Consider the following 24,938-nt stretch of genomic DNA (forward strand, 5'->3'; position numbering starts at 1 on the left):
GCCCAACTCACCTTGTTCAGGTCCTGGGAGGCCTGCCCGTTTACGTTCTGTTTAGCTAATCATCCTTGACTACCTTAAGCAAGCCCAGTAAAGTAAGGTACCTAAGGTGGCACCTTACCTAAGGTGAGGTACAGAGTATAGAATACCTTCCCTTTGCAACCTTCGGCTTCCCTGCCGCGCCCGCCTAGGCTTCGTGACCTTACGAGGCGCTGCCCAATCTTGAGCCTCTGCGTCTTCGGGGGCGTCGGACCTGACAGGTGCCGTAGCCGAAACCGCCTTCCAAAAAGGCCTGCAGCTGGATGGCAAACGTCATCATCTGGGAGGAGCCGCGAGATCTGGCCAATCACGGCCCGCGCCTTTATCCCCGACCCCGAGGCGGTCTCCGATGCAATTTGTCACAAAAAAATATCCCCATAGGTAGCAAGTGTATCCAAAGCTCCTCCTCCTTCTAGAAATTCTCTTTTGCTCCTTTCCCTTTCCCGAAGCCCGCGTCCCTTTCCTTCCCTACGCCATCAACAACAAACACATTATGGCTAGCATCACTTCTTCCGCCATCAGGCAGGCAGGTCGCCTCTGCCGCTACACGCAAGTGCCGGGCGTTCCTTCAAGAGGTATTTCCTCGTTATCGAGGGTGGCGGTTGCGCCAATCCACAGATTATCTCAGCAGCGCAGATACGTCTCGGAAACGAAACGTGACAATGCGCAGGTCAACATCGAAACAGCCATCAAGCTTGACAAGAAGGACTTCATTGACGTTGTCCCTCAGTCTCCCGATGCGCCAAACGTAATGGTTAGCCCCATGGCTGAAGTTTTGAAGCAAGTCACCACGATGGAGGAGGGCCAACGGCCCATCTATCTCGACATGCAAGCCACGACTCCCGTCGATCCCCGCGTCCTCGATGCCATGCTGCCTTTCATGACTGGCATCTACGGTAACCCGCACTCGCGAACACACGCATATGGATGGGAGAGTGAGGAAGCAGTTGAGACGGCTCGGTCGCACATCGCGAAGCTTATCGGTGCCGACCCCAAGGAAATTATTTTCACCAGCGGCGCCACCGAGAGCAACAACATGAGCATCAAGGGAGTCGCGAGGTTCTTTGGCAGATCTGGAAAGAAGAAGCATATTGTCACTTCACAGACGGAGCACAAGTGCGTTCTCGACAGCTGTCGACATCTCCAAGATGAGGGTTTCGAAGTCACATACCTCCCAGTCAAAAACTCTGGCTTGATCGACATGGATGAGCTAGCTGCGGCGATTCGTCCGGATACTGCCATTGTCAGTATCATGTCCGTGAACAACGAAATCGGAGTTATCCAACCGCTGGAGCAGATTGGAAAGCTTTGCCGGGAGAGGAAGACCTTCTTCCACACCGATGCTGCGCAGGCTGTCGGAAAGATTCCTATGGACGTCAACAAGATGAACATTGACTTGATGTCCATCTCCTCCCACAAGATTTACGGCCCCAAAGGCATCGGAGCTTGCTACGTTCGCCGCCGGCCTAGGGTCAGACTCGACCCTATCATCAGCGGAGGTGGGCAGGAGAGAGGATTGCGAAGCGGCACCCTCGCACCGCCACTGGTTGCTGGCTTTGGCGAAGCGTGCCGCATCGCCTACGAGGAAATGGAGGTATGTCAAAGATTTCGTTGTTTCCCCCTTTCCCTCAATCTACCCGTTTGATGATCCGCTCTACACATGCATGGCTTTCTGAATGTCCCGTGACAAGGACGTCCATGTTGATAAATAGCAACTTGTCTGACCCAGCCCAAACCTTTACTTTGCTTATGGTTTCCTGTGTTTGTATCCTGCCACTGACAAATGCATCAGTACGACTCGAAGCGTATCAAATTCTTGTCCGATCGCCTCCTCAACGGCCTTTTGTCGCTGGAACACACTACCCAGAACGGTGATCCTGAGCACTTCTACCCTGGATGCGTCAATGTTTCATTCGCTTACGTTGAGGGCGAGTCGCTGCTCATGGCTCTGAAGGACATCGCGCTGTCTTCCGGCAGTGCCTGCACCTCTGCATCCCTGGAACCCAGCTACGTCCTCCGTGCTTTGGGCAACAGCGATGAGAGCGCGCACAGTAGCATCCGATTCGGCATTGGTCGTTTCACCACCGAGCAGGAGATTGATTATGTGCTCAAGGCAGTCAAGGAGAGAGTCGACTTCTTGCGCGAGTTGAGCCCGCTCTGGGAGCTAGTTCAGGAGGGCGTTGACCTCAACACCATCCAATGGAGCCAGCATTAAGGGCATTGCCCTTGACGTGATGTGAACCGCGCATCTCACATCTGCACTCCTCAGCATTCGACACTTGCGAGTCCACCGAGGATCCTGCAAGAAAACACCCGAGTCGGTCCAACCCGGAGTAGCTTGTATTAAAACCCACATTTGAGATACCTTCACAGCCAGCCTTTCGTTTTTGCTCAGGGACATTGGAGTTGGGATCGGGGAATACGGAAAGTCAGGATTCTATCTGGAAAGATCAGGCGCCAGCTAGAGTCGGCAGGGCGGCGATCCACTGTTTTTGCAGAATCTGGCCTGTATACTAAGGTAGTGAGTGACCGCGTCAAAACGACTTCTCCCAGCGTGGATGTCAACAGAGAAACCTTTTACCACGAATGCCAGATCGTTCCATGAATACTAAAACGACGTGAAATTACCCGGGAAGCTTGGGTGATTACGAGCCCCCGCACTCGGAGATGCTACCTTTGCTAAAGTAGAAAGAGTCCGAACCTTGGTTCTGGCTTTTTGCATTTGACGGCAATTCTACTTTTTCATCATTCGAGTATCACCTAATTGGAAGTCCTCCGCTCCGGGCGGGAAGTACCTAGGCAGGCTTCGTTGGACCATGTCATTACGGCATGGCCGTGTCTGATTGTGTGCAAGCTTGGGATAGCTCTTGCCAAGGCTAGCGGAAGAGGTGCATCATCAACCATTCCTCAAAAGGTAATGTGTTGGAGGAGGAGGGTCCAGAATGGCCTTCATTACGTCTGTTGTGGGCTCACATGGCCTATACGAGACGTCTCATCTTTCCAGACGACAAGCGCGAAGGGGCGTTGGGGAAAGGGGCGACGATGGCGTGGTCGCTAGTGAAGAAGGCGTGAAGTCGCAAAATGACATCATGGAAGGCGCGAAGCTGCCCCTCCATCCCGCGTTGCTCTCCATGCTGCCCCCCCTTCTGTGCTCTTGCGCCCACAAGGGCCATCTCCAATATGACATCACACTTCTCAGCTCCACCTGGCAAATGCCATTGCGGTTGCCAGAACAATTGCGATTCACATGCTGCCTGCCTGAAGAAATAGAGAAGCCTGGACGCGGTTCTTTCATTGATAATAAATACCATACATCCTCCTCACTACCACCACTTGTCTTGATCATCAACAATCCCCATCATTCACCAAAGCATCATACACAACCTACAAACACTTGACGTCGTTGAATCAATCATACTCTCAAACCAATAAACACCAATCAACACACAACCTTCATTATGGCTGCCAACAACGACAACACTTCCACCCTCAAGTCGTACATCGACTCTGCCTCGGGCGCTGCCCAGAACCTCCTCGGTACCCTCACCGGCAGCACTGCCGACCAGAACAAGGGCGAGGATAAGCAGGATAAGGCACAACTTGAGCACGATGCCTCCCACGCTACTGCTAAAATTCCCGGCTTCACTGCTACCGCCCAAGGCGTGAGCAAGGACGATCCCGACCGCGCTGGCGGCTCATGGAATCAGACCGTTGGCTCTGCTAAGGAGACTGTCGGTGGTCTCATTGGCTCCGAGGTACGCTTTTCCACGAATCTCAAATTATGATAAGATCTTTGTCGTATGTTGTTCAGTAAGCTGACTGTTGAGCACAGAACTTGAAGCAGCAAGGTCGTGAACAAAATCTTGAGGGTCAGCAACAGGAGGCTAAGGGCCAGCTCAACGATTATACCTCTGGGATCGGCAACCGTGTCCAGGGCACCATCGGTGGTGCTGTCGCTGGTCTCACTGGCGACAAGGCCGGTCAGAAGCACTATGAGGGTCTGCACGACACTGGCAAGACTCAGCAGCGCGGTGCCGAGTATGACATTCAGAAGCAGGCGGAGGCCAGACAGCACTAAATGTCTTGACCATTGGCTCGGTCAGCGGCGTAGGCGACGGCTGACAGGATTGTGGACACAGATGGATTTTGATACCCCTTGCACGAGAATGCATATCTCCAAATAGTCCTGCAGGTGGATGATGAATTGAATCATCAACCTCACTCGATGTCGAGTCTACTGCGTGAAAGTGTTCAAGTTCCAAGTGTCGAGTTAACTGTCGAATAAGATAGTTCACAGCTGCCGGAATGCTGAAATGGTTTCGGCACGAATAACGCGCCTAATGCTCATATGATCCATGGATGCTTTTCGTGTCTGAGAGGGAAACGGCTCTGCGAAAACATCAGTCTACCAGTGTCAAAATGTATCGGACCAAACTTCACGAAGGTATGGAAACAAAGTGCTCTACTCTGGCAGCGTACTCTGGCAGCGTCAAGTGGTGAAGATTGATACAGCACCTTGCTATCAGTCATCATGCACCTACCGGTGATCCAAAGAGCTAAATTTCCCCGCTGACCTGAACTGCAGCACAAACGCAGTGCAATTGCAAGGGTTAAAAGTTAGTAAGCTATAAGCATGCAAGTATCCACTTACATCGCTGGTGCGTGGCTGCAGGTTACAGTGCTCGGATGGCATTTTATGGCGCTTCCACAGTATGTAAGGTACCTGACTGAAATCAAGGTAAGGTACTGGAGACAAGCGAGCAAGCACGTCTCAACACCGCAGCACGGATGGTGTCCTGCAGCTGCACACTTTTGATACTTCCTCGCTTCTCCACGGATACCTTAACCTACATGACGATTTCGGCTAGGCAAATCGCACCAGCACCAGCAGACATAGCGTTCCGTCCTCGTCTCATCTCATCTTGTCTCATCGCTGACCGCCAGAAATCTCCCCATCGACTACCCCTCAGCCGTTGCCCACCGCCGTCCGCCATGCTGAATTCCAGGTTATAGGTTCTAGCCCTTCCCGTCGCGTCTCCTACTGCCAGAGGTAACAATCCGCCCGAGGTCCCCCCCCTTTAAGTCAAAGTCGGTGGACTCTGCGGCCTGCCCACGATATGCAGCATAGTGGATAAAGTAGAGACAAATCCACCAAACGAAGCCCCGAAGATGAGGGCGGCGATGAAGGGTGCTACTGTTGGTCACAAGCTCAGCCCTCGGTGATAGGTACCTAGGCCCCTCTCTCCCTTTCTCGATTTACTACTGTGTAAGGTAGAAGAAGGACGCCGGCCCCATCGGATCGGTTCTCAAGCCACGTTCGGGCCACAGTGAAGCCATACTGGAAACAGAAGTTCGCCCTCGCCTGTCCAGTGACAGGTGACACTCCCATATGCAGCTGCAGGGGAGACGACCAACCATGGAAGCGTCGCATCCCACGGTCGACAAGCGGGACCCTTCTGGAGCGACGTCGGTGTCATTAATTGGTTCATACCGCCCAGTGGCTGCACCTCACGAACAGAAAGATGCAAGGGAGGCTGCATCCAAGAGGGGCAGGAAGAAGAAGCATGGAAGAGGAGGCATTATTTGATTGCGCTGCATCTGCAACACACGACTTACAGACCCTAACGTCGTACTGGCGCGCACAGCACTGCGGAACGACACTCCTTCTGCCGCCGTCACCGGGCAGCCTGCCAGTACCGCCTCGAAGCCCTCCTTGCCCTCATTGCCCTTCCTCCTCTACGATTTCGTGTGCGCACTTCCGTCGTCATCAATGTTGCCTCATCCTCGTGCACATTTGGCCTGTACCATCTCGCTGCTTCGACCACTACCTTTGTCCGTCGCGGATCACTTCTCTTAGTTGGCCTACGGATACTTGTTGACCAACAACCCTTCCGTCGCATCATGGTGCGATAGCCGCTTGCCAGTTGATAGGCCACTTACACTCTTCTCTTGCGTGCTTCTCTTTCCGCCATGGCCGAGACGGAGGCGCGCCAGTGGACATTCGTCCTGATCCTGACCGCACTCCTCCTTTCCCTCGTCGTCCTCTCCCAGATACTTACAACATATATCACTGCCTATCGTGTCGCTCCCAACGAGATCGCATCTTTTATCGATGCCGTCGACTTCTCGGTCGAGGAGAACGAGAGCTACGACCGCGACATTGCCAAGGTCCAGCGCCTTGAAGATAAGCTCCGTCTAGGTCGCCTCTTGCGCGAGATCCAGAAGGGCGGCGACGACCTACGTGAGGATATCAACTTGTTGCTTCTCTCCGAAGACACCACTTCTCTGCGCCTGAGCGCCCGCCTTCTCTGGGCGAGCAAGCGCCGCGGTCTTGAGGAGCGCGTGCGCCGGCTGGATCTTGTGAGGATGCGCTTCCTCGTAGTATACATGGGTGTGGTTGCGGACCGGGCGAACGTCACAGGAGAACGTCAAGTGCCCGTGTCAACACCGATAACACCGCAGAAGGACCCTGAAAAAACGCCTGTTTCTCCTTTCACGCCCCCGATGGCCAACATGAACGCCCACTTAACGCGCGCCCTGACGGAGGAGATTCGAGAGCGGCCGCCGCTGAGGAGGCTAACCACCCAAGCCATCGGTCATCACGAGAACACGCAACCTGGGCACAAACTGGGGTGGGCTGGCGTGGTTCAGGAGCTACAGAAGAGTCCCCGGATGCACAAGCGACGCTCCTCCATCGAGAGATCCATCGAACAAGAGTTGGCTAATTCCAAGCTGACGATATGATTGAACGATGGATTCAGGAGTGTTGCTTGCGGTAGACGTGGGAAAATGTCGGGACATTAGACGGCAACAGCAGACACGCAAACTACGACAAAAAATGACATAACGGCTTATCGCTACAGGTTACATGGCACTAACGACGTACGAACACTTGCATATGCATTTGGAACAGACGACACATCATCCGGTGGCACTCAGCTTGAGGCCCCAGAAAAGCATAATATTTTTCAGGGGGGAAGTTCACTGGCAGACGGTCTGCCAACATTCCCATGCCCGTGCTCTCCGCGGCGGGCACGAGTTTATACGAAGAACATGAAGGGGTTACAGGCGCAAGGGAACACGGATGCTCACGAGGAGCGCCGAGAGGAAGGTAGTTTGTACTGTTTTAAACCGTTTTCTCGGGAGGATATACATATCGCTTCCCTTAGATGAGATACCCATTTTCCACAGCATCATTAGCTCCATGGCACACTTACACCACACTTATCCAGTTAGTCTTCTCCTAACCAGTTTCAACTTCAAAATAGGGCCTTTGACTTTAAACATACGTCGGCTGTTATCATCCTTCTTTATCGCCCGTCTAAGGGCTTAGTGAGAAGCCAGAGCCACGTCATCAGGCCCAGTGCTGTTCCTCTCACCAACTGCTTCATTATCAGAACCAGCCAAATTTGGGAATTCGGGAACTTCATCTTACCATCCAGAGCAACCAAGAATCGGCTCACACAGTTATAGCAAGCAACCTAGATTCATCGTCAGTCTCTCAACCCCTCAGCTTCATCAAGTCCGCGCTCTCATCCTCCTTCACGAAAGCACTTACCGTCGTCGTAATTTCCACCACCTCCCTCTCGTTAAAGAGCTCCTTGAGCTTGGCAAAAGTCTCGTCCTTGACCCTGACGTTCCTCGTCATCTCGTCCGAGTACACCAGCACGGCCCACTGCTTCTCGCTCAGATACAGCGCAGGCCTGGCGGCCAGCTCCAGCGGTGTCTCGACCTTGATGGCGTCTATGCCCTCGGGGGAGACGCCGGCGGCGACGGCGAGGGGCGCGTGGTGGCCCCACTCGTACCAGGCCCTGTTGACGACTGCGACGCGGGAGATTGCGAGCTCGCGGAGGTCGGCGGGGATGGTGGTCTGTGTGCGGACGGCGCCGAGGAAGGAGTTCCAGCCGTCGGCGACCGGGGGCGCGTGGAGGAGGGTTAGGTCTAGGGCCTGGAGGGGTCGGGGGTTCCGGCGGGCTTGGATACGGGAGACGATGGCGGCGTCTTCGGGGGTGGTGGTTTGGGGAGGGTTGGGGACGTAGGGGAGACGCATTTTGGACGGGGTTTGAGGAGAGGAGAAGGGAGAGTGGTTTAGGATTCTCGGTGGTGTTACTTTGGGGGCTACGAGTGGTATCTTTCTGCGTTTGAAAAGGTTCAAGAACCTTGAGAATGAGCTCATGTATGTGCTGCAGTGGTTCTGTTTCGTGAAGTGACGGCCTCAAGTGAGAGGAGTTAGGTTTCCGACAGGCCTTCTTTTATTGCGTCCCGAGGGGTTACGCGGGGCTTGGGGACCCCGGTTGCGTGTAAGTCCCGTCTCCACCTCCCGAAAATCGGGCGGGCCGAGCGAGCGTTCTTCCCCCTCCCCCTCAGTTTTCTGGGCCTCCGGTTGAATACTGTCCCGGCGGGCCACGATACCGGTGTCGCTGGACATGAACGTTTCCCAAGAACGTCGGAATTGTCGGGTACGGTCTTAGGGTGTCGGTAGCGGGTGGAAATCCTTTTTTCGGCGAGAGCGTCTCATCTACCTACCCGGGGGTTGTGGATGACTTGCATGAGGAAATATGGAGTTGGATTTCAGAGAGGCATAGCTGAGCATATGCTGCTAGCACAGGTCAGGTCATCATGTCCGAATTTGCTGTTCTAAAGAATCGAACATTAATGCGACGATGGAATGGACTGATCTTCTCAAAAACGGTCAACTAAGGTACGTTATGTGCTTGACCGAGATGCATCCAATGTTCCTAAAGGCTTGCTAGTGGACCGTCTCTCTTCTGTGGCTGTGGCTGCTTCCTTGCTAACATTGGGCATACATTCAAATAGGTGCCAAGGAAGTCAAGTCAGTCTGGTAGACAAGAGCTCTCAACGTGTACGCTTAAGCATTGATGTTAAGGTGCCTGGGTATTTCAGATCTCTTCCAGAATGTAGGACTACCGGACCATTGGCGCCTGCCTGCCTACCTTAGGTATTGCGCCGGAGGGGCCTTCTTCTTGATGACTGAATTCCCATTGATGTTGCCTCAAGAAAATATTCGAAGCAATAACGCCAAATCAGTAAGGGGCTTCGCAAAAAACCCGCCTGAAAGCTTTGACCTTAGGCTAAGGTACCTACCCGAAAGTCGCAATGACCTTTCCTTACCTTAGGTGCCTTGCTGCCGAAGCTCCAACTGCTTCAGCGCATTTTGCGCTACCTTAGCTGGCCACCTAGACACTGGTGACTGAACAGACAATTTACATTTCCCCCGCCAGGTTCTGCACCGGTTGCTCCACTACCTAGGTAGGTAGCAATCGCGCCGCGACCCCAGCAACATCCAGCCTACCTACTGACGTGACTGCCTAGGTAGGAACTAGAACCTTAGGAGGTAAGAAAGTAGAGCGCGAGGCAGGTCACGTGAACAGCTCATACCTCTACCAATTTACGCGGTGGATTTTTCGGGATCTCGCGTCGCCAGCAGCAACCTGGAATCTTTCGTTCTTCAACCCCTTCTCTGCCACTGAATCCGTCACTCACCGCGCAGCGACGATGGCGGAGATCAAGATCGACAACAAGGCCTTCCATGAGCGCGTTTCGCGTTTCGCGAGCGCCTGGAAGAATGACTTGCGATCTAAGGATGGCAATATCTTCCACGGCGCCTCATCCATCGTCGTGATGATGGGCAAGGTGGAGGAGGTCCCCGAGCTGCACAAGAACAACGCCATGCATGTTAGTCGCCTCCCTTCCGATCCGCGACAACGCGACCATCTCCATTGCGTTTACCATCATAATCATCATCATCATGCATAGAATGAAAGCTAACGTTATTGGGAAATTAGTTTTGGCTCCTCGGCTACGAATTCCCGACGACGATGATGCTGCTCACCACCGAGAAGATCTACATCCTGACGACTGCGAAGAAAGGTGAGGAACTTTCACCATGACTGCGCCACACACGCAGCGAGCGTCAGCTAACTCAATCTCAGCGAAACACTTGGAACAGTTGAAGAACGGCCGATTCCCTCTAGAGGTCCTTGTCCGAGGCAAGGACGCAGCTGAGAATGAGAAGCTTTTTGTCAAGCTCGCTGAAGTCATCAAGTCTTCGGGCGTAAGTCATTGCTCCGTGCGATCAACGACGACCGTCGCTGACCCAACCGCTTCGCAGAACAAGGTTGGCACCATTGCCAAGGACACCTCCAAGGGTCCCTTCATCGAAGAGTGGAAGAAGGTTTTCGCCGACCAATGCAAGGACATCGAAGAGGTCGACGTTTCACAAGCCCTTTCCCAGCATGCCTTCTCCGTGAAGGACGAAACCGAGCTCCGAGCCATGCGAACCGCTTCCAAGGCCTGTGTCGCCTTGATGACCCCATTTTTCCTCGAAGAAATGTCGGACATTCTTGATAAGGAGAAGAAGGTCAAGCACAGCGCGCTGGCAGATAAGGTCGATAAAAAGCTCGATGATACCAAATTCTGGAAGACGGTAGAGCTTCCGAACAAGACCAAACTTCCCGCAGACTTGGACCCCGCACAGCTGGACTGGGTACTGGGACCTCTCGTGCAGAGTGGTGGCAAGTACGACTTGAAGATGAACTCGGAGAGCAACGACGACATTCTGCACCCCGGCACTATTGTTGCTGCTATGGGCTTGCGCTACAAATCGTACTGCTCGGCTATCGCTCGTACGTACCTTGTGGACCCGAACAAATCGCAAGAGAGCAACTACAAGCTCCTCTTCAACATTCACAACATGATCCTCAAAGAGGTTCGCGATGGCGTCGTTATCAAGGAGGTCTACAACAAGGCTTTGAGCATGATCAAGGCCAAGAAACCTGATTTGGAGAAACACTTCTTGAAAAACGTTGGCTGGGGTGTCGGTTTGGAGAATAGAGACCCGACTTTGATTCTCAACGCCAAGAATTCCCGAGCCCTGAAGGATGGCATGACGCTCGTCATCACGACCGGCTTCAGCGATATTGAGAACCCTCAACCCCAGGACAAGAGTAGCAAGATCTACTCTTTGGTCATCACCGACACGATTCGTGTGACCTCAAGCGAGGCAGTCGTTTTCACCGGAGAGACTCCCATTGACGCGGATTCAAATTCCTTCTTCTTCAAAGACGAGGAGGAGGCCCAGCCCACACCCAAGAAGGAGAAGAAGGACTCCCGAGTCGGTGCTGTTGCTACTAAAAACATCACTTCTACGAGGTTGAGATCTGAGCGGACAACCACAGTCGACGACGATGCGGACAAGAGACGCCGGGAACATCAGAAGGACTTGGCGTCAAAGAAGCAGAAAGAGGGTTTGGCGCGCTTCTCCGAATCCACTAGTGGACAGAACGGTAAAGAGGTCAAGAAGTTCAAACGCTTTGACTCATACAAGCGCGACAATCAGTTTCCTCCCAAGGTCCGCGAACTTCAGATTGTGGTCGATGCGAGAAACGACACAGTGGTTCTACCCGTCATGGGTCGCCCTGTACCATTCCACATCAACACGATCAAGAATGCTAGCAAGAGTGACGAGGGTGACTGGTCGTTCCTCAGAATCAACCTTCTCTCGCCAGGTCAGGGTGTCGGTCGCAAAGATGACCAGCCTTTCGAGGATGCATCAGCTCATTTCGTCAGAAGTCTGACGTTCCGGTCGACGGATGGCGACCGCTACCAAGAAATTGCCACTCAGATTTCCAACATGAAGCGGGATGTGAACAAGAAGGAGCAGGAGAAGAAGGAGCTGGAGGACGTTGTCGAGCAGGACAAGCTCGTCGAAATAAGAAGTAAGCCACCCTCTTCCCTGATAGTCTTGATGTGCCTACTAATGAATCACAACAGATCGCCGTCCTGCTGTGCTCGACAATGTCTTCATTCGCCCTGCCATGGAAGGAAAGCGAGTCCCTGGTAAGGTGGAAATCCACCAGAATGGTATCCGATACCAGTCACCGCTTAGCACGCAGCAACGTGTCGACATTCTGTTCTCAAACGTCCGCCACCTATTCTTCCAACCTTGCCAGCACGAGTTGATCGTCATCATCCACATTCACTTGAAAGACCCCATCATGGTTGCCAACAAGAAAAAGACAAAGGATGTACAGTTCTATCGCGAGGCGACTGATATCCAGTTCGATGAGACGGGCAATCGCAAGAGAAAATACCGCTACGGCGATGAGGACGAGTTTGAGCAGGAGCAAGAGGAGCGCCGTCGCCGTGCCGAGCTTGACCGTCTGTTCCAAGGCTTCGCACAAAAGATCGCCGAGGCCGGCAAGAACGAAAACATTGAGGTAGATGTTCCCATCAGAGACCTCGGCTTCCATGGTGTGCCGTTCCGAAGCAATGTCTTCATCCAGCCCACCACAGAGTGCCTGATCCAGGTCGTTGAACCACCTTTCATGGTCATCACATTGGATGACATAGAAGTGGCTCATCTGGAACGAGTACAGTTCGGTCTGAAGAACTTTGATCTTGTGTTCGTCTTCAAAGATTTTACAAGAGCACCGTACCACGTCAACACCATTCCAGTCGAGTTCCTCGATCATGTCAAGGAATTTTTGGACTCTTCAGACATTGCATACTCGGAGGGTCCTCTCAACCTGAACTGGCCAACGATCATGAAGACGGTCACTGCCGATACCCATCAATTCTTCATCGATGGTGGTTGGTCCTTCCTTCAGGCGGAGTCCGACGACGAGGGAGAGGAGTCTGAGCCCGAGAGTAATTTTGAGATCGAGTCTGACGAGCTTGATGAGGCCTCCGAATCCAGTGAGGAAGACTCCGACTTTGGCTCAAATGTCTCCGACGAGGAAGACGACGCTGAGATGAGCGATGAGGACGAGGGCGAGGACTGGGACGAACTTGAGGCAAAGGCCAAGAAGCGCGATCGAGAGGATGCCCGAGGCGGTGACGACGACGACCGGGGCCGCAAGAAGAGGAAGCACTGAGCATTTGACTCCATTATGAGCACCTTTTGACGAAAGATGGCGGACCGCAGATGCACACGGAAGCGTTTTCCATAAGTGCATTGTTTTTGGTATCAACTGTATTATCAAATTTGTTGTGTAGGCGTCTAGGGGTGAGAGAGTATGGGGAGGTCCTGGGTGAATGCGGGCCGCCTCTTGCGGCCTTCAGAGCGACGGAACAGATAGCTTTCTTATTAATCGATGACAATTCCAGAACGGACATGATGGATCCTCCCCCCAAACTCATCAGCGTGGAAGCCGAAAAGGGCATGCAAGCGCTTTATTTAGCGTCCCTTGCTTAATACGACGTATAATGCGAGATGTTTTTCTTACGGGACTGATTCAATCATGCCTTGTAAGCTAATTTGTTGGTCTACCTGACCTTGAACCCTCAAACTCCAGATTCCCTCGGTAAGCTAAGGACGATCGGTTGTTGGTTTCTAGTGGTTGCCCACCCGGCCCTCATTCCTAAAAGCACATGCAAGGTAAAAAAAACAACAAGGAAAGTCATTAAAGAAGAAGCAGAACAAACAATGCACGTCGTTGACCAGCCGGTGGAAAAATACCAAAACACAAATGTCCCCCTTTCCTTGAACCTCTCCTAGGCAGCGGGAGACGCTGTGAAGGGCGGGTTGTTCCTTATTTAGTCGAGGTCCCCGTTACTCATACAATCTCATGTCATTCCATACAAAAACGCTGTGGTACTAGCCCTCCGGCGTGATGATGCTGCACCCGCTTGCCCCGACCTCAGAGATGCGACAATGGGGAAATGATGCGTTGATCCCCGGCTGACGACGCAGTGATACTGTACGCCAGTCCTGTCGATGCCACAGAGGGCTCAGTGGAGCCAGATGCTGCACGTGGACGTGGAGGGCGCAGCAACTCATCGCAGGCCTTCTAAGCTTCGCCGGGTCGTACTTCGCGACCTGAGGCCATTGCTGAGCTAGGGCCGGCACCCGGCTTGGAGCCGGGTGCGTTGTTCCAGGAGAGGTAAGTGTGGTCACCGAGCTTTCTGCGCGAAGCATTAGTATTTGGTTTTTGCAGAATATTCAGGGGCGTAGGGTGCTTTACTCACCTCGGTTTGATAAGATGAGTGACAGTGAAGATCACACCCAGGAGGATGCACATGCCACCGACTACTATGTAAGCGATACCCAGGAATGGGTTTCTGCCACCCATGATCGTGCGTGTGGTGATGACGATGGACTTGCTTCCCTTGTACTCAGTGGTCGGGAAGTCTACGTCTGAATTAGCACTAATCATCAAGTCGCATTGCTTGATTAGCACTTACTATCAGTGATGTTGACCTCGTAGGTGCCGGCCTTCATGGTCTCGTCGTCGTTGCGCTGGTAGAGTTTGCTGAAAGTCGGCAATCCAGCGGTCCTCATCCAAACCTGAAAGGCCTGCCACTCGGCGATGTTGGGTGGTGGGTGCTCAGTGGTGTAATTAGGGTACCGGACCCTCCAGTTTGGCGGCGGCATGATATCAGCTGGGTCATACTTGGTTTCCCCGTAGAGTTCAGCATCGGACGCCCAGGCGATACCCGAGTTATTCTTCATCGGGTAAATCGAGTCCTCTTGGAGCATGCGGGGCGAAGTGAACGTATCGTTGAACATGGAGTTCGCAATCAGACCTGCTGCCGTATGAATACGTGGTTTCACGAGCCAGCGGGTTGCGGAAAGACTCACCACAGGGATAGTAAGGCTTCTTGGCATGCGAATCCCACTCAAGGGGTTCACAGGAAGAGCTGTTGACGTTGCCTGAGGACTCGGCATTTCCTTTAAGCTGCTTGTCGTAGAAGGAAGCGACATAGCGTCTGTGATTCTGGTAGAAGTTTGTGAGGTGGTAGTAGAACAGTACAGGCGGCCCCATATCCTCCGGGATTCTGAACTGGATTCTGCATTGCTTCGCTGAGTATGTTATCGGTCCGTCGGTGACATCGATGTCTGTCACAGCCCACTCGGCGTTCTTCGTCTGGTCGTCGCTCTTAAATGCAGTGCTGATGTACTTCGAGTCCATTTCACCAAGAGTGGAGGTCGCTTCCGTAAGGCAGTGCGTGTAGTCGATGCGGATTTCCTTGACCTTTGAAGCGCGCGTTTTAGTAATGGCCCTTGGAGTGTAGTAAGGCTATTTATACCTTCGCGCTTGCGTAGAGCAAGAGCCCGCCGATAGGGGCAAATATGATTCCAATCGTAAAGAACAGAGGCAGGACCGTCTTGGGCGTCAAGATTGGTCTGTAGCAGTCAGCCACCGAGATCCCCTGCGACGGATCGTCCAAAGAGCCATTGACAAACTTACTGCCATGCCTTCAAACGTTGTTGTCTGAATGCCGTATCTATTCAGAAACTTGTATCAGTATCGCTATCTTCGTTTCCAGTATTTTCCAGCACTTCCGCGATCGCCGAAGGGAGGTTGGCTTCGTTCCGGGGCTTCCACATACTCGCTGGTCGGCGGCTCTTCTTCTTGTCATCCTTTTTTCCTGTGTCGAGTTGCGATTCAATGGAGTCAGCATGGTTGACACCAGGCGATGGATCGGGCATATTGGGTAATCGTGCACTGAGAAGGTGCGCGCGCGATTGATGTTGGTGATGTTGGCAATCGGTTGCAGTCGTGGAAGTCCAAGTGAGGATGGATGCGCTTGACCGGACAGACAGGAGAGTCAGAAGTCAGCGAGAGTGTGGCTTGGCGTTCAATGCATGTATTGGGTCTAGCGTCGTGGCTGAGCAGCCCGCTTCCTCGTCAACACGGAGCACGGGCAGACGCTGTTCAGTTAGCACCTGGGGCCCTACAGTGCGGTCCACTGACACAAGCTGCACACTGAAAGTGCCTAGGTCAGTCAGTCAGGAAGTCCCAGAGAACGATGATTACTAAAGATATTCTGATCAGGAAAAAGATGATATGTTGCCATAGAGCAAAAAAGACACAATGCATGTACCTGCTGAGTACTTGCACAGTCCCGAGTTGTTTGTTTCTAGGGATGTTTGGACTGCAAGACCCACAGCTCCACCACAGTGCTTTTTGGCGATATTCAGTAGTCGGGTGTTCAGTCGAGTGAGTCTAAGGCCGGGTCGGTACCTCCAAAAGAAAGACGGAACGAGGGATGCAGGCATGAACAAGGATCGACTTCCTGTTTGGTAAGTAGGGAAGACAAACAAGACGCCGTACTACATACGGGTACGAAAGGAAGAGCGATGGACATCGGCAGCCCGGAGTGGAAAAAAGTTAGTTTCCGAAACCGAGAATCGAACTCGGGGCTATGCCTAACCTCTCAACGTGAGTGAGAGGGCATCATGTTGGCCACTACACCATATCGGATGCACAAAATCTTGGAGAAAAATAGTTTACTATAGATTCTGAGGCGGGCCAGATTTCTACCATCTTCCTCAAATTGCTTCTTCTCGAGCTGCATTCACCCATTTGAATTGTTAAAGAATTACAACTGCTTTTTTCTTCTTCTTTTTCTTTTTATGATTCCAATCCAAAACCTTTCAAAGGGCCATTCAGACGTGTGTTTTGCTCTCCTCATTTTCCACTTCGTGATACCGAATGAAATGAGGCATTCACTAGCTCTTGCACGATGGTTTCTCAATCTTCCGATCTTCTCAGTCTTCTGAAAACATATATCATGACCGTGGCTAAATACTTCATGACAGACGAAATGTAAGTTTCTTAACTGTTCTGTACAAAGGGGCGGCTGGTGAAGTAGGCAGGTGTTGTGAAATGCTTGGTTCATTGGAAGAGCCTTGACATTATTCAAGACATTTTCCATCCGCATATTCGAAGGGGAGCCTCACTGGCCATAAGTTCCTTTGGCCAAAGGGGAAACACTTTGCAGGTACATTAGGCTATACAGCAAGACACGAAGACATTATAGTGACTGTTGAATGCACCTCGAAAGATGCTTGGATTGAGTTTGACAACTTTTTCTTAGAAGATTGCATCTTAGTCCAGATGTATAGGCCTATTTTATACGTGACAGAACCGGAGCTTGAAACGATCCATTCGCAAGCGAACATGGTTCGCAACGAAGCATTCGGCTGCACGATAGACTTGGTTGTCTGAGATGAACTCGACAAGGCGGCCAAGTGAAAGCGGCCGGCCGAGGTGTCGTTTAGGAAGTGCATCCTGAGACCATGCAGCTCCCACAGCTTTAGCTGGGAAAGGGACCGACTCCTCTTGGCCGCATCCCTAATAGGCTTGTACCGGCTTTGATCAGCGGGCTATCGAATGAACGAGCCACTGGCAGGAGAGGTTTGGTGAGGGGCAATTGCGGGCGGACGGGTCAGTCCCACTGAAAGCGCCCTGAAATTCCACGGTAGGCCGTCCCCATGATGACATGGCCGAAACCAGGGGATCCAAGGTGCCTCAGTCCGAGAGTACGTACCTCTACTTGTCGTCTGAGGCAAGGAGGCAAGGAGGCAATGGAATGAAAGCAGGCAAGGTGTTCCGGGATGACTGGGTTAAGCAGGTTGAGCCAGTCAGAAGCGTTGCTGAGAGCTGCACAGAATCGCAACCGAAGCGGCTTGGAAGGTGAAGCCCGGACACTTCGGGCTGCAGGGAAGGGAAGCAGCAGCCGGCCACAAACTGATCTGTGCGCCTTCTAGAACTCTTCGACGGTCATGACTGGTCAGCCGGGGCAGCAGGGCCCCTCAAAAGCTAGGACCTCACCGTCACCTTGTGGAAGGAGGGGAGCACCTGCTTCTTTGCTGCTGCTGTTTGACTGGAAGCAGCGATGCGTCAAAGGCCCTCCGTGCCTCCTGCTTCTCAACCCCCCCACCTTCTCAACCCCCCCATCCCAGAGCAATCCACGTTCCTAAACCGAACCCAAAAAGCTTCCCTTCCCTTGGCCTTTTCCACTTCTGCTATTCTTCATTTCGTGCTCTCATCTCGTCGCCTCCTCCCGCTTCCCTCGAACTGAACAAACAAGCGAACGCAATCCCCGTGGCCTAATCTCGAACCCGGACGACAGCACGAGAGCAGGAAAAGTAATCGGTCACTTGCTTCACCCCTCGTCTGTCCTTTTTCTAAGCTAGCTGCATTCACAACCTCGACCTCGCAATAGGTACTACACCGCACGAAGTTAGCCTATCCTTTCTCTCTCCTCCTCCTCTTCCACTTGTTGCTCCCCTGTTTCTTCATCCGCGTCTTGGCTATCAACAAATATTCTCCCCGGCCCTGCCAGTCCTTTGCTCCAGTGTCTGGTTGACAGCAACCTCTTACCTGAATATTGGGCGGCCAATATCACGAATGCTAGCCAGCTCCCTGTCCAGATCATCATTGCCCACTAGCTAGCTCCTTCCTCTGTGGTAAGTGATAGCTCAATTCACTGCCACGCGCAGACCCAACCCAATTGTCACGGCTGAGCCCCTCAAACACTGTCTTTCCATTGCTTGTCATCTCGCTTCGGCAGCTTCTGCTTTTCGCAGCCTTGTTATCGTCTTTACTAGACTCCTGATCTTCAACTTGAGCGTTCCACGACACCCATCTCGTCCCGTCTCCCTTCTTGGTGTTGTTCCCTTGGCGTCATATTTCGGACGCCTTGCCACTTTCCTGCGTCAGAGCCCCTTCCAACACCAGTGGTGTCTTTCAGATACGATCTGCATCGTTCCATCTCCTTACCTCTCCATGGCGTAGTCGCTAAAGAGAGGTGATCAGCTTGATTGGCACAGCCTAAACGCGGGGACGAAGCATTAGGTGCTCCCAAGCTTGCACCCTACTCAACAACCCCGCCAATTTCACAACATTCTTTGGTTCACCATCATCGCCCTGATGACCTCAGCGAACCTGGCAACCCTCCAGCATTCCTTACGATACAGTCTGGACATCGTGGGCCGAAGCTGACCTGAGCACAAATAGTTCGCAAACAACTCTCAGCCACACCACTTGTTGTCAACGTTCTTGAACGCTGCGACGATCGTATACCTACTTCCAAGAGATCCCTCGTGACGATTAATATCCTCGAAACGACAACATCTGTCCTCGTACAAGTAGCTGTACCGAAACTATGTCCGGCATGTTCAAGAGTCCTTTTGGGGCAAACGCCAATCCTTTCGGAGGACCTACCGATCGACCTACGGCAGGAGGCAATGCCATCCACCGTGTAATCGAAGAGGAGGAGAACGATACTGTTACTTCTCCAACATCACCAAACTTCGGTATGAATTCCGGTACGACTTTCAGCGGCCCGTTCGGCGGCGATGCTGCGGACGACGCTCCGCCTTCGGCGCTGAGAAGTCCACCGAACCCCGAGAGCTATCCTGCCCAGTACAATTTCGGCCGCCGAACCTCGGTTTCTGCCGAGTCCCTCAAGCCTAGCGCCGACACATATGATAATTGGTCGCCCCCTCATCATGAGAAGACCAAAGAGCAGTTGGGCCGTTTGCAAACTGCCATTGAGGGCAATTTCTTGTTCTCCCACCTGGATGAGGAGCAGAGCGGCCAGATCCTTGGTGCGCTGAACGAAAAGCCCATTCCGGCAAAGGATATCAAGGTAAGCTGTGTTGGCAAGTTCATATTCGAGAGCTTTCTAACAAACCACGGCAGGTTATCAGCCAAGGTGATGCGGGTGACTTCTTCTACGTAGTAGAGAAGGGCTCTTTCGATGTATACGTCAATAGCAGTGGTGCCTTGCAGCCTGGTCCCGAAGGCATGGGTCAGAAAGTCGGAACCATCCAGGCTGGGGGCTCATTTGGTGAGCTGGCTTTGATGTACAATGCTCCCCGAGCTGCGACTGTCATTTCTGCCGAGTATGGGTGTACCCTCTGGGCGCTCGATCGCCTCACGTTCCGCCGCATTCTCATGGAGTCGACATTCGCTCGGCGACGAATGTATGAGAGTTTCCTTGAGGAGGTGCCCTTGTTGCAAAGTCTCACACCATACGAGCGATCGAAGATTGCCGACGCATTGGAAACCCAAAAATACACTCCTGGGGAAATCATTATCAAGGAGGGGGATCCTGGCCACGCATTCTTCCTCCTGGAGAGTGGCGAGGCCGACGCCTACAAGGGCGACGTTAAGGAATCTGTCAAGCACTACAGCAAGGGAGATTTCTTTGGCGAGCTCGCACTTTTGAATGATGCCCCTCGCGCCGCTAGCATTGCCGCGACGACGGATGTCAAGGTTGCGAGCCTCGGCAAGAACGCGTTCCAGAGACTTCTTGGTCCCGTTGAAGGCATCATGAGACGAACGAAGTACGAAGGCGTCAAGACTGGTGTTGAGGAGATGGACCCGCTTCAAGCGGCTTGAGAGGAATATTGTGATGTTTGATTTTGCGTATGATCCAATTGGATGGCAGACTTCGGGAAGGTTGATGAGTGTGAATGTCAAGGTTCACAACGGCGTTGGGCGGAACCCCCTACCTTCACTTCCTAAGAGACACGGCTAGTGACGTCCAGATACCTGTTACTCAAGATTATATTTCTTCAATGGCGCATGCAGTTTTGGTGTTTTCGAAAACAAGCATTCCCAGTGGTTGCATTATTTGGGTTTTCAGATTGCACAGCTGAAGTATCAAGCGGGATCCGTCATGGGCTGCTCTGGCACCCATCAGGGCACGTGGTGCGAATCAACTCAGCCGCCCCGTATCCTCATCTCTTCCACTACCTCTCTTCTCAGCTGCTCAACTGCAATCTCAGTCTCTAGTGTCCTTCCAACACCCTTCTTCCAGTTCTCCTCCAAGCCCTTCATCTCTGCCGCTACTGCTTCTTGTTGACGTCTCCGGGCAACAGTCAAAACGTCAATGAGGCGCTTTGTTTCGGCGAGATCACGCTCAAAACCTTTCAGTTCATTTTCGAGTCCCCAATTGCCGATCAACCACGCGTTCTTTCCCCATTTTTCCAATAGGTTCAGATTCTGTGCACGGGTATCGAGATAGGCGTAGGAAATGTAGGCCTTCTGGAGTGAGTCGGCAAGACGAATACGGTCTTCTGCTGTTGACGATTCTCCAGAGTCAGTAAATGGCTCCTGTGTTTGATAACGGTCGAGATCAATGGCTTTGAGGGGCTGCTTGGAAGCGACGCGCTCCAGCTCGAGGTCGACGAGGTGGGAGAAAGACGGTTCTTTGTATTGTGGCACAGGCGCCGGGGAAAATGTGGATAGTTCAGCTCGAATTAAAGACTCAGCGACTTCGCGCTCGGCTGGTGTGGGCTCGTCATCAATATCTGCAGGCGTCATCCGTTAGCCGAAGGGTTTGCGCGGCAGATGGTTCGAATAACAAACACACATGGTAGCGACTCGTGGAAAGCGTTCAGCGCGGACATTGTGTAGGTATTCCAACGGAGACGTCCTAATCAGGGAAAGAGAACTAAAGAATTCGAGCGTGTCAATTGGTTTGTCTTGCCGATAGATGGGTTCGGAGGGGTTGATGGTATAGGTGGTGTAAGTATCTCTGCCGATGTCAAACGGGCGCGAGGCTGCCGCGATCGAAGTTCAGAAATTTGGAACCTTGGAACGCACTGACGCACTTAGCTGCCCGATAGGAAGATAAAGTCGGCTACAAGGAAACCGGGCCCGTGCGGATTTTTTTGGCTTTTTGGAATCGGGTGCACAGGCCATCCCGCCGTCGATCATTGGTCCGGGGTTCGAGGTCCACTCACACAAACAAACACTTGAGCAGACAGTGGAGGTTGCCAGAGCAGACAAATCAGGCCTCTTCAGCGGTTGACTAGCGACGCTTCAGCGCTAGCGGGCTGAAAAGGTCCCTTGGCATAGGTACCCACCCACACTATACTGCCCCCATTGCTTGGGCTCTCATCCACTCCACTCCGTCCCGACTTCTATGACAGGCGATGGGACGACGGGTACTGACGTGCAGGCATGGCTTTAGTTGACGATGGCTTCTTGCCTGCCCCACCGAGACCTTTTTTCTTTCAAACTTCCTTCAAACAGCACTTAGTCAAGGCTGACGCAGATGCTAAAATCCGCACTTGCCTGATGAAACTGGTTGTTTTCTTTGACAGAAGGAGCCGCTGAGTCATCCGAGAACTGACAGCACCAAAAGATGCGTGGACGAGAGTGGAATGAAGCGTTCAGCACGCCTTCATTCCTTGTAGACAGCTTCCACGTGAAAGGAGGCAGGCGTAATTCTTCTCTCGCATTTTCGTTCACTCGGAATAAACGACTTCCATATAGTTCATGTCACGTATTTCCACCGATCGAAAACTATTCAATATGACCAAGGGGATTTCACCTCCGCACTTAATAGTACTAGAACGGTTCAACCAGAATAGCAGCCAGGCACTTTCCAAGTCCCAGTTCCGATCCAGCGTAAAATTCATCGTCCTTGTACCCTTGGGGCCTCTTCGCTTTTCGCTCTTCGCTGCCCGTCGCCGCCGAAGCACCTTCCCATTCCGTCACCTTCGGATCTTGCAGACGGATATGACGGATGGGATCCGGAATGCAATCCGGGGGCTTCGAGCAACCCAAGAGGAGAGACGTCGTTCGCCCGTAAGTGGTTCACTACCCCGAGCTATTTGACCTGGCGTTCCATCCGTGCCTCGCCCCCGTCTAACTATGGAAATGTGGCTGCCACCGGCCTTGCCGGAAGCAGTGGTCCGGGTACGCTCTGTTCGCGATTCCAGCCTGGATCGTCATCCTCTCATCGAGTATCCACCACGCGAGGAGGCCAGGAGACGGCCGCCTCCTTGTCTCAGTGTGGCGCGCTCCTGTCTGAACTATTGCATGCGGCACACCATGTGCTTGAAAGAAGGTCAGGTCGGGGACCTGTGAAGGATGACTTTGACTACTTTCAACTGTCACGTCGCTGTCAGGGCTAGTCGTGAGCCCCCTTTTGTGGTTTTGTTGTTGTGGACGGTTACTAAAGAAGAAGAAGAAGAAAACGTGACCAACGGCGTTGGTGATACCAATGCTTCTTTCTTAAGAAGCAAATATCCCCATTAATATGATCCACAGTCCCAGTAAAGTTTGCGAACTCAATTAGCCGCCAAAACGATCCCACCTCGGACATCATGAGGTTTTCCCTGTCTTTGGCCTTTTTGGTGTCTGCGCTGCTGGCTGTTGCGGCCGAAGCTCAAAACGGTAGTGCCATCTTGAACGCTGTAGCCCAGCTTCCCACATGCGCGGTAGGGATTTACAATTTCCAAGTTCGAGCCGGGCTTTTCTAACTTTGCTCTAGGTTACGTGTATCTTGTCCGCTGTTAAAGATTCGCCATGCGGGTTGACCAACACAACATGTATCTGCAACGATTCGAAATTTGAGTCAACGACAGAGAGCTGCATAACTGGAGCGTGTAGTATCAAAGACACACTTCGTCAGTAATGCCTTTCTACTTGACTTCCAGGGGCATATACTAATGGATCAAAGATGCCAAAGCCGTTTTCGAGACTACTTGCGATAAACCTGTCAGGGATCACAGCGCAGAATATGTCCGGCTTACGTGGGTATTGCTGGGACTCACGACATTCGTGGTCGCAGCTCGCTTGATATACAAGTACTTCTCGTCAGCGCAGCTCGGACTCGATGACCTGTTCACCTTCCTCGCCTACCTGGCCGTCCTTCCGTCGTTCATCATCAATCTGGTTGGAATTCTCCCTGCCGGCCTTGGCAAAGATATCTGGACCCTCACACCACATCAAATCGAGAGCTTCGGTTATTGGTTCTACATTGTGGAGCCAATGTACTTCGTACAGATGGGCCTTGTTAAGATGGCAATTCTATGCTTCTACATGCGCATCTTCGACCGGACTGGACTTGGAAAGCTCCTTTGGGGCACGGCTGCCTTCAATGCCGTCAACACCTTCGTGTTTCTTATGGTCGGCATTTTTCAATGCACACCTATTCACTATTACTGGACTAGATGGGATGGTGAGCATCGCGGTACATGCATCAACATCAATGCGGTTCCGTGGGCGAATGCCATCATCAGTATTGTACTAGACCTGTGGATCCTATACCTTCCTCTGTCTCGAATCCGGACTCTCAACTTGCACTGGTGGAAGAAGCTAGCTGTCACGCTTATGTTCTGTGTCGGTACTTTGTAAGATCTCCTATGAATCTTTGACTGACTACCGGAAACGATGCTAACACCTTCAAGCGTCACCGTTGTCAGTATCCTGAGACTTCAGTCACTGGTCCGGTTCGCAAACTCCTTGAACCCTACATGGGATCAGTTCGATATTGCATTCTGGACATGTCTTGAGGTTCCCACCGGCATCATCTGCTGCTGTCTTCCAGCCATCCGTCTCATCCTTATCCAGGTTTTCCCCAAGCTTTTCGGAATGCTCACCAAGCGCTACGATACACCAAAGTACGCTGGATCACCCTCAAGCGGCGCGGATGGCAGTCGAAGCACGAATCGGATGTCTCGTCCTCCTCTGGCCGACTCTTCGACCACGGAGCTGCAACTTTCTCTACGAGGTGACAAAGAACTCGTCTGCACTAAGAACTTTGCGCTGGAGACTCATGGCACATCGAGTCTCTACGGGATGCAAGATCTCGAGTCCGGAAGTGCCAAGAATAGTCTTTCACAAAGCCACAGATCAACGTCGATCTCACACACTTCCAGTTCTGTCTCGGATGACGGTGCACCTGACGGAAACAGTCTGGCCCCTCCGAACACTAAGCATATCTAGCATCGGTCTTTGAGCACGGAACCGTACCCGAAAATTCATAGAATTCAGACGGCTGAAAGCGACGACTAGCAGCACACCAACAAGCAACGCGAGACCAGTGTATATTATATTTTGTTCTACATTTTGTAAATTTTGGGATAGGAAAAATGCGCAGGCGCAGGCGTGCGGAGTCACCCATAACTACTTCATTCATAATTTAATACCTACGTATACATACATGTATCATGTCGTATCGGAGGTGTTGGAAAATGCAAACAAAGAGAAGAACGCTTAGTGAGCAGATCACGTTGACCGGAGGAAGGAACTTCTATGCGACGGCTTTAGGCGTAATTGCCGAGATCAAGAACGAGAAAATACACACCTTCAAAGCGCGATTGAGATTGATGAGCATTTGAATAA

The 24,938-nt window shown here is 52.3% G+C and overlaps 10 protein-coding genes across 10 annotated transcripts; 7 read left to right on the top strand and 3 right to left on the bottom strand.

Moving 5' to 3' along the window:
- Positions 1–529: 529 nt before the first annotated feature.
- CORC01_10705 (cysteine desulfurase IscS) lies at positions 530–2,251 on the top strand (the record flags this gene model as incomplete). The annotated part of the gene is made up of 2 exons (XM_022622332.1): positions 530–1,630; positions 1,829–2,251. 2 exons carry the CDS (start codon positions 530–532, stop codon positions 2,249–2,251), a joined length of 1,524 nt encoding a protein of 507 aa, XP_022471177.1.
- A 1,243-nt stretch (positions 2,252–3,494) lies between these two features.
- On the top strand, positions 3,495–4,114 carry CORC01_10706 (uncharacterized protein; the record flags this gene model as incomplete). Its single annotated transcript, XM_022622333.1, has 2 exons — positions 3,495–3,791; positions 3,869–4,114. The coding sequence occupies 2 exons, from the start codon at positions 3,495–3,497 to the stop codon at positions 4,112–4,114; spliced, it is 543 nt and encodes a 180-aa protein (XP_022471178.1).
- Positions 4,115–4,997: 883 nt separating this feature from the next.
- CORC01_10707 (uncharacterized protein) lies at positions 4,998–5,259 on the top strand (the record flags this gene model as incomplete). The annotated part of the gene is made up of 2 exons (XM_022622334.1): positions 4,998–5,086; positions 5,160–5,259. Coding segments are annotated over 2 exons (189 nt in total), but the record flags the coding sequence as incomplete, so codon positions are not given.
- Positions 5,260–6,006: 747 nt separating this feature from the next.
- CORC01_10708 (uncharacterized protein) lies at positions 6,007–6,780 on the top strand (the record flags this gene model as incomplete). The annotated part of the gene is made up of 1 exon (XM_022622335.1): positions 6,007–6,780. One exon carries the CDS (start codon positions 6,007–6,009, stop codon positions 6,778–6,780), a length of 774 nt encoding a protein of 257 aa, XP_022471180.1.
- A 585-nt stretch (positions 6,781–7,365) lies between these two features.
- CORC01_10709 (carboxymuconolactone decarboxylase) lies at positions 7,366–8,086 on the bottom strand (the record flags this gene model as incomplete). The annotated part of the gene is made up of 3 exons (XM_022622336.1): positions 7,366–7,418; positions 7,472–7,517; positions 7,595–8,086. The coding sequence occupies 3 exons, from the start codon at positions 8,084–8,086 to the stop codon at positions 7,366–7,368; spliced, it is 591 nt and encodes a 196-aa protein (XP_022471181.1).
- A 1,283-nt stretch (positions 8,087–9,369) lies between these two features.
- CORC01_10710 (FACT complex subunit SPT16) lies at positions 9,370–12,932 on the top strand (the record flags this gene model as incomplete). The annotated part of the gene is made up of 5 exons (XM_022622337.1): positions 9,370–9,732; positions 9,843–9,927; positions 9,990–10,111; positions 10,169–11,774; positions 11,830–12,932. Coding segments are annotated over 5 exons (3,279 nt in total), but the record flags the coding sequence as incomplete, so codon positions are not given.
- Positions 12,933–13,847: 915 nt separating this feature from the next.
- Positions 13,848–15,490, bottom strand: CORC01_10711 (LEM3 family/CDC50 family protein; the record flags this gene model as incomplete). The annotated part of the gene is made up of 7 exons (XM_022622338.1): positions 13,848–13,962; positions 14,026–14,188; positions 14,242–14,583; positions 14,639–15,032; positions 15,088–15,184; positions 15,249–15,285; positions 15,391–15,490. 7 exons carry the CDS (start codon positions 15,488–15,490, stop codon positions 13,848–13,850), a joined length of 1,248 nt encoding a protein of 415 aa, XP_022471183.1.
- Positions 15,491–18,954: 3,464 nt separating this feature from the next.
- CORC01_10712 (cAMP-dependent protein kinase regulatory subunit) lies at positions 18,955–20,195 on the top strand (the record flags this gene model as incomplete). The annotated part of the gene is made up of 2 exons (XM_022622339.1): positions 18,955–19,440; positions 19,494–20,195. The coding sequence occupies 2 exons, from the start codon at positions 18,955–18,957 to the stop codon at positions 20,193–20,195; spliced, it is 1,188 nt and encodes a 395-aa protein (XP_022471184.1).
- A 324-nt stretch (positions 20,196–20,519) lies between these two features.
- On the bottom strand, positions 20,520–21,208 carry CORC01_10713 (breast carcinoma amplified sequence 2; the record flags this gene model as incomplete). The annotated part of the gene is made up of 2 exons (XM_022622340.1): positions 20,520–21,109; positions 21,172–21,208. 2 exons carry the CDS (start codon positions 21,206–21,208, stop codon positions 20,520–20,522), a joined length of 627 nt encoding a protein of 208 aa, XP_022471185.1.
- A 1,707-nt stretch (positions 21,209–22,915) lies between these two features.
- CORC01_10714 (CFEM domain-containing protein) lies at positions 22,916–24,539 on the top strand (the record flags this gene model as incomplete). Its single annotated transcript, XM_022622341.1, has 4 exons — positions 22,916–23,029; positions 23,083–23,218; positions 23,272–23,944; positions 24,002–24,539. The coding sequence occupies 4 exons, from the start codon at positions 22,916–22,918 to the stop codon at positions 24,537–24,539; spliced, it is 1,461 nt and encodes a 486-aa protein (XP_022471186.1).
- Between the last annotated feature and the right edge of the window lie 399 nt (positions 24,540–24,938).

This window comes from Colletotrichum orchidophilum (assembly GCF_001831195.1).
Source record: "Colletotrichum orchidophilum strain IMI 309357 chromosome Unknown Scaffold_108.1, whole genome shotgun sequence".
Classification (NCBI taxonomy): domain Eukaryota; kingdom Fungi; phylum Ascomycota; class Sordariomycetes; order Glomerellales; family Glomerellaceae; genus Colletotrichum; species Colletotrichum orchidophilum.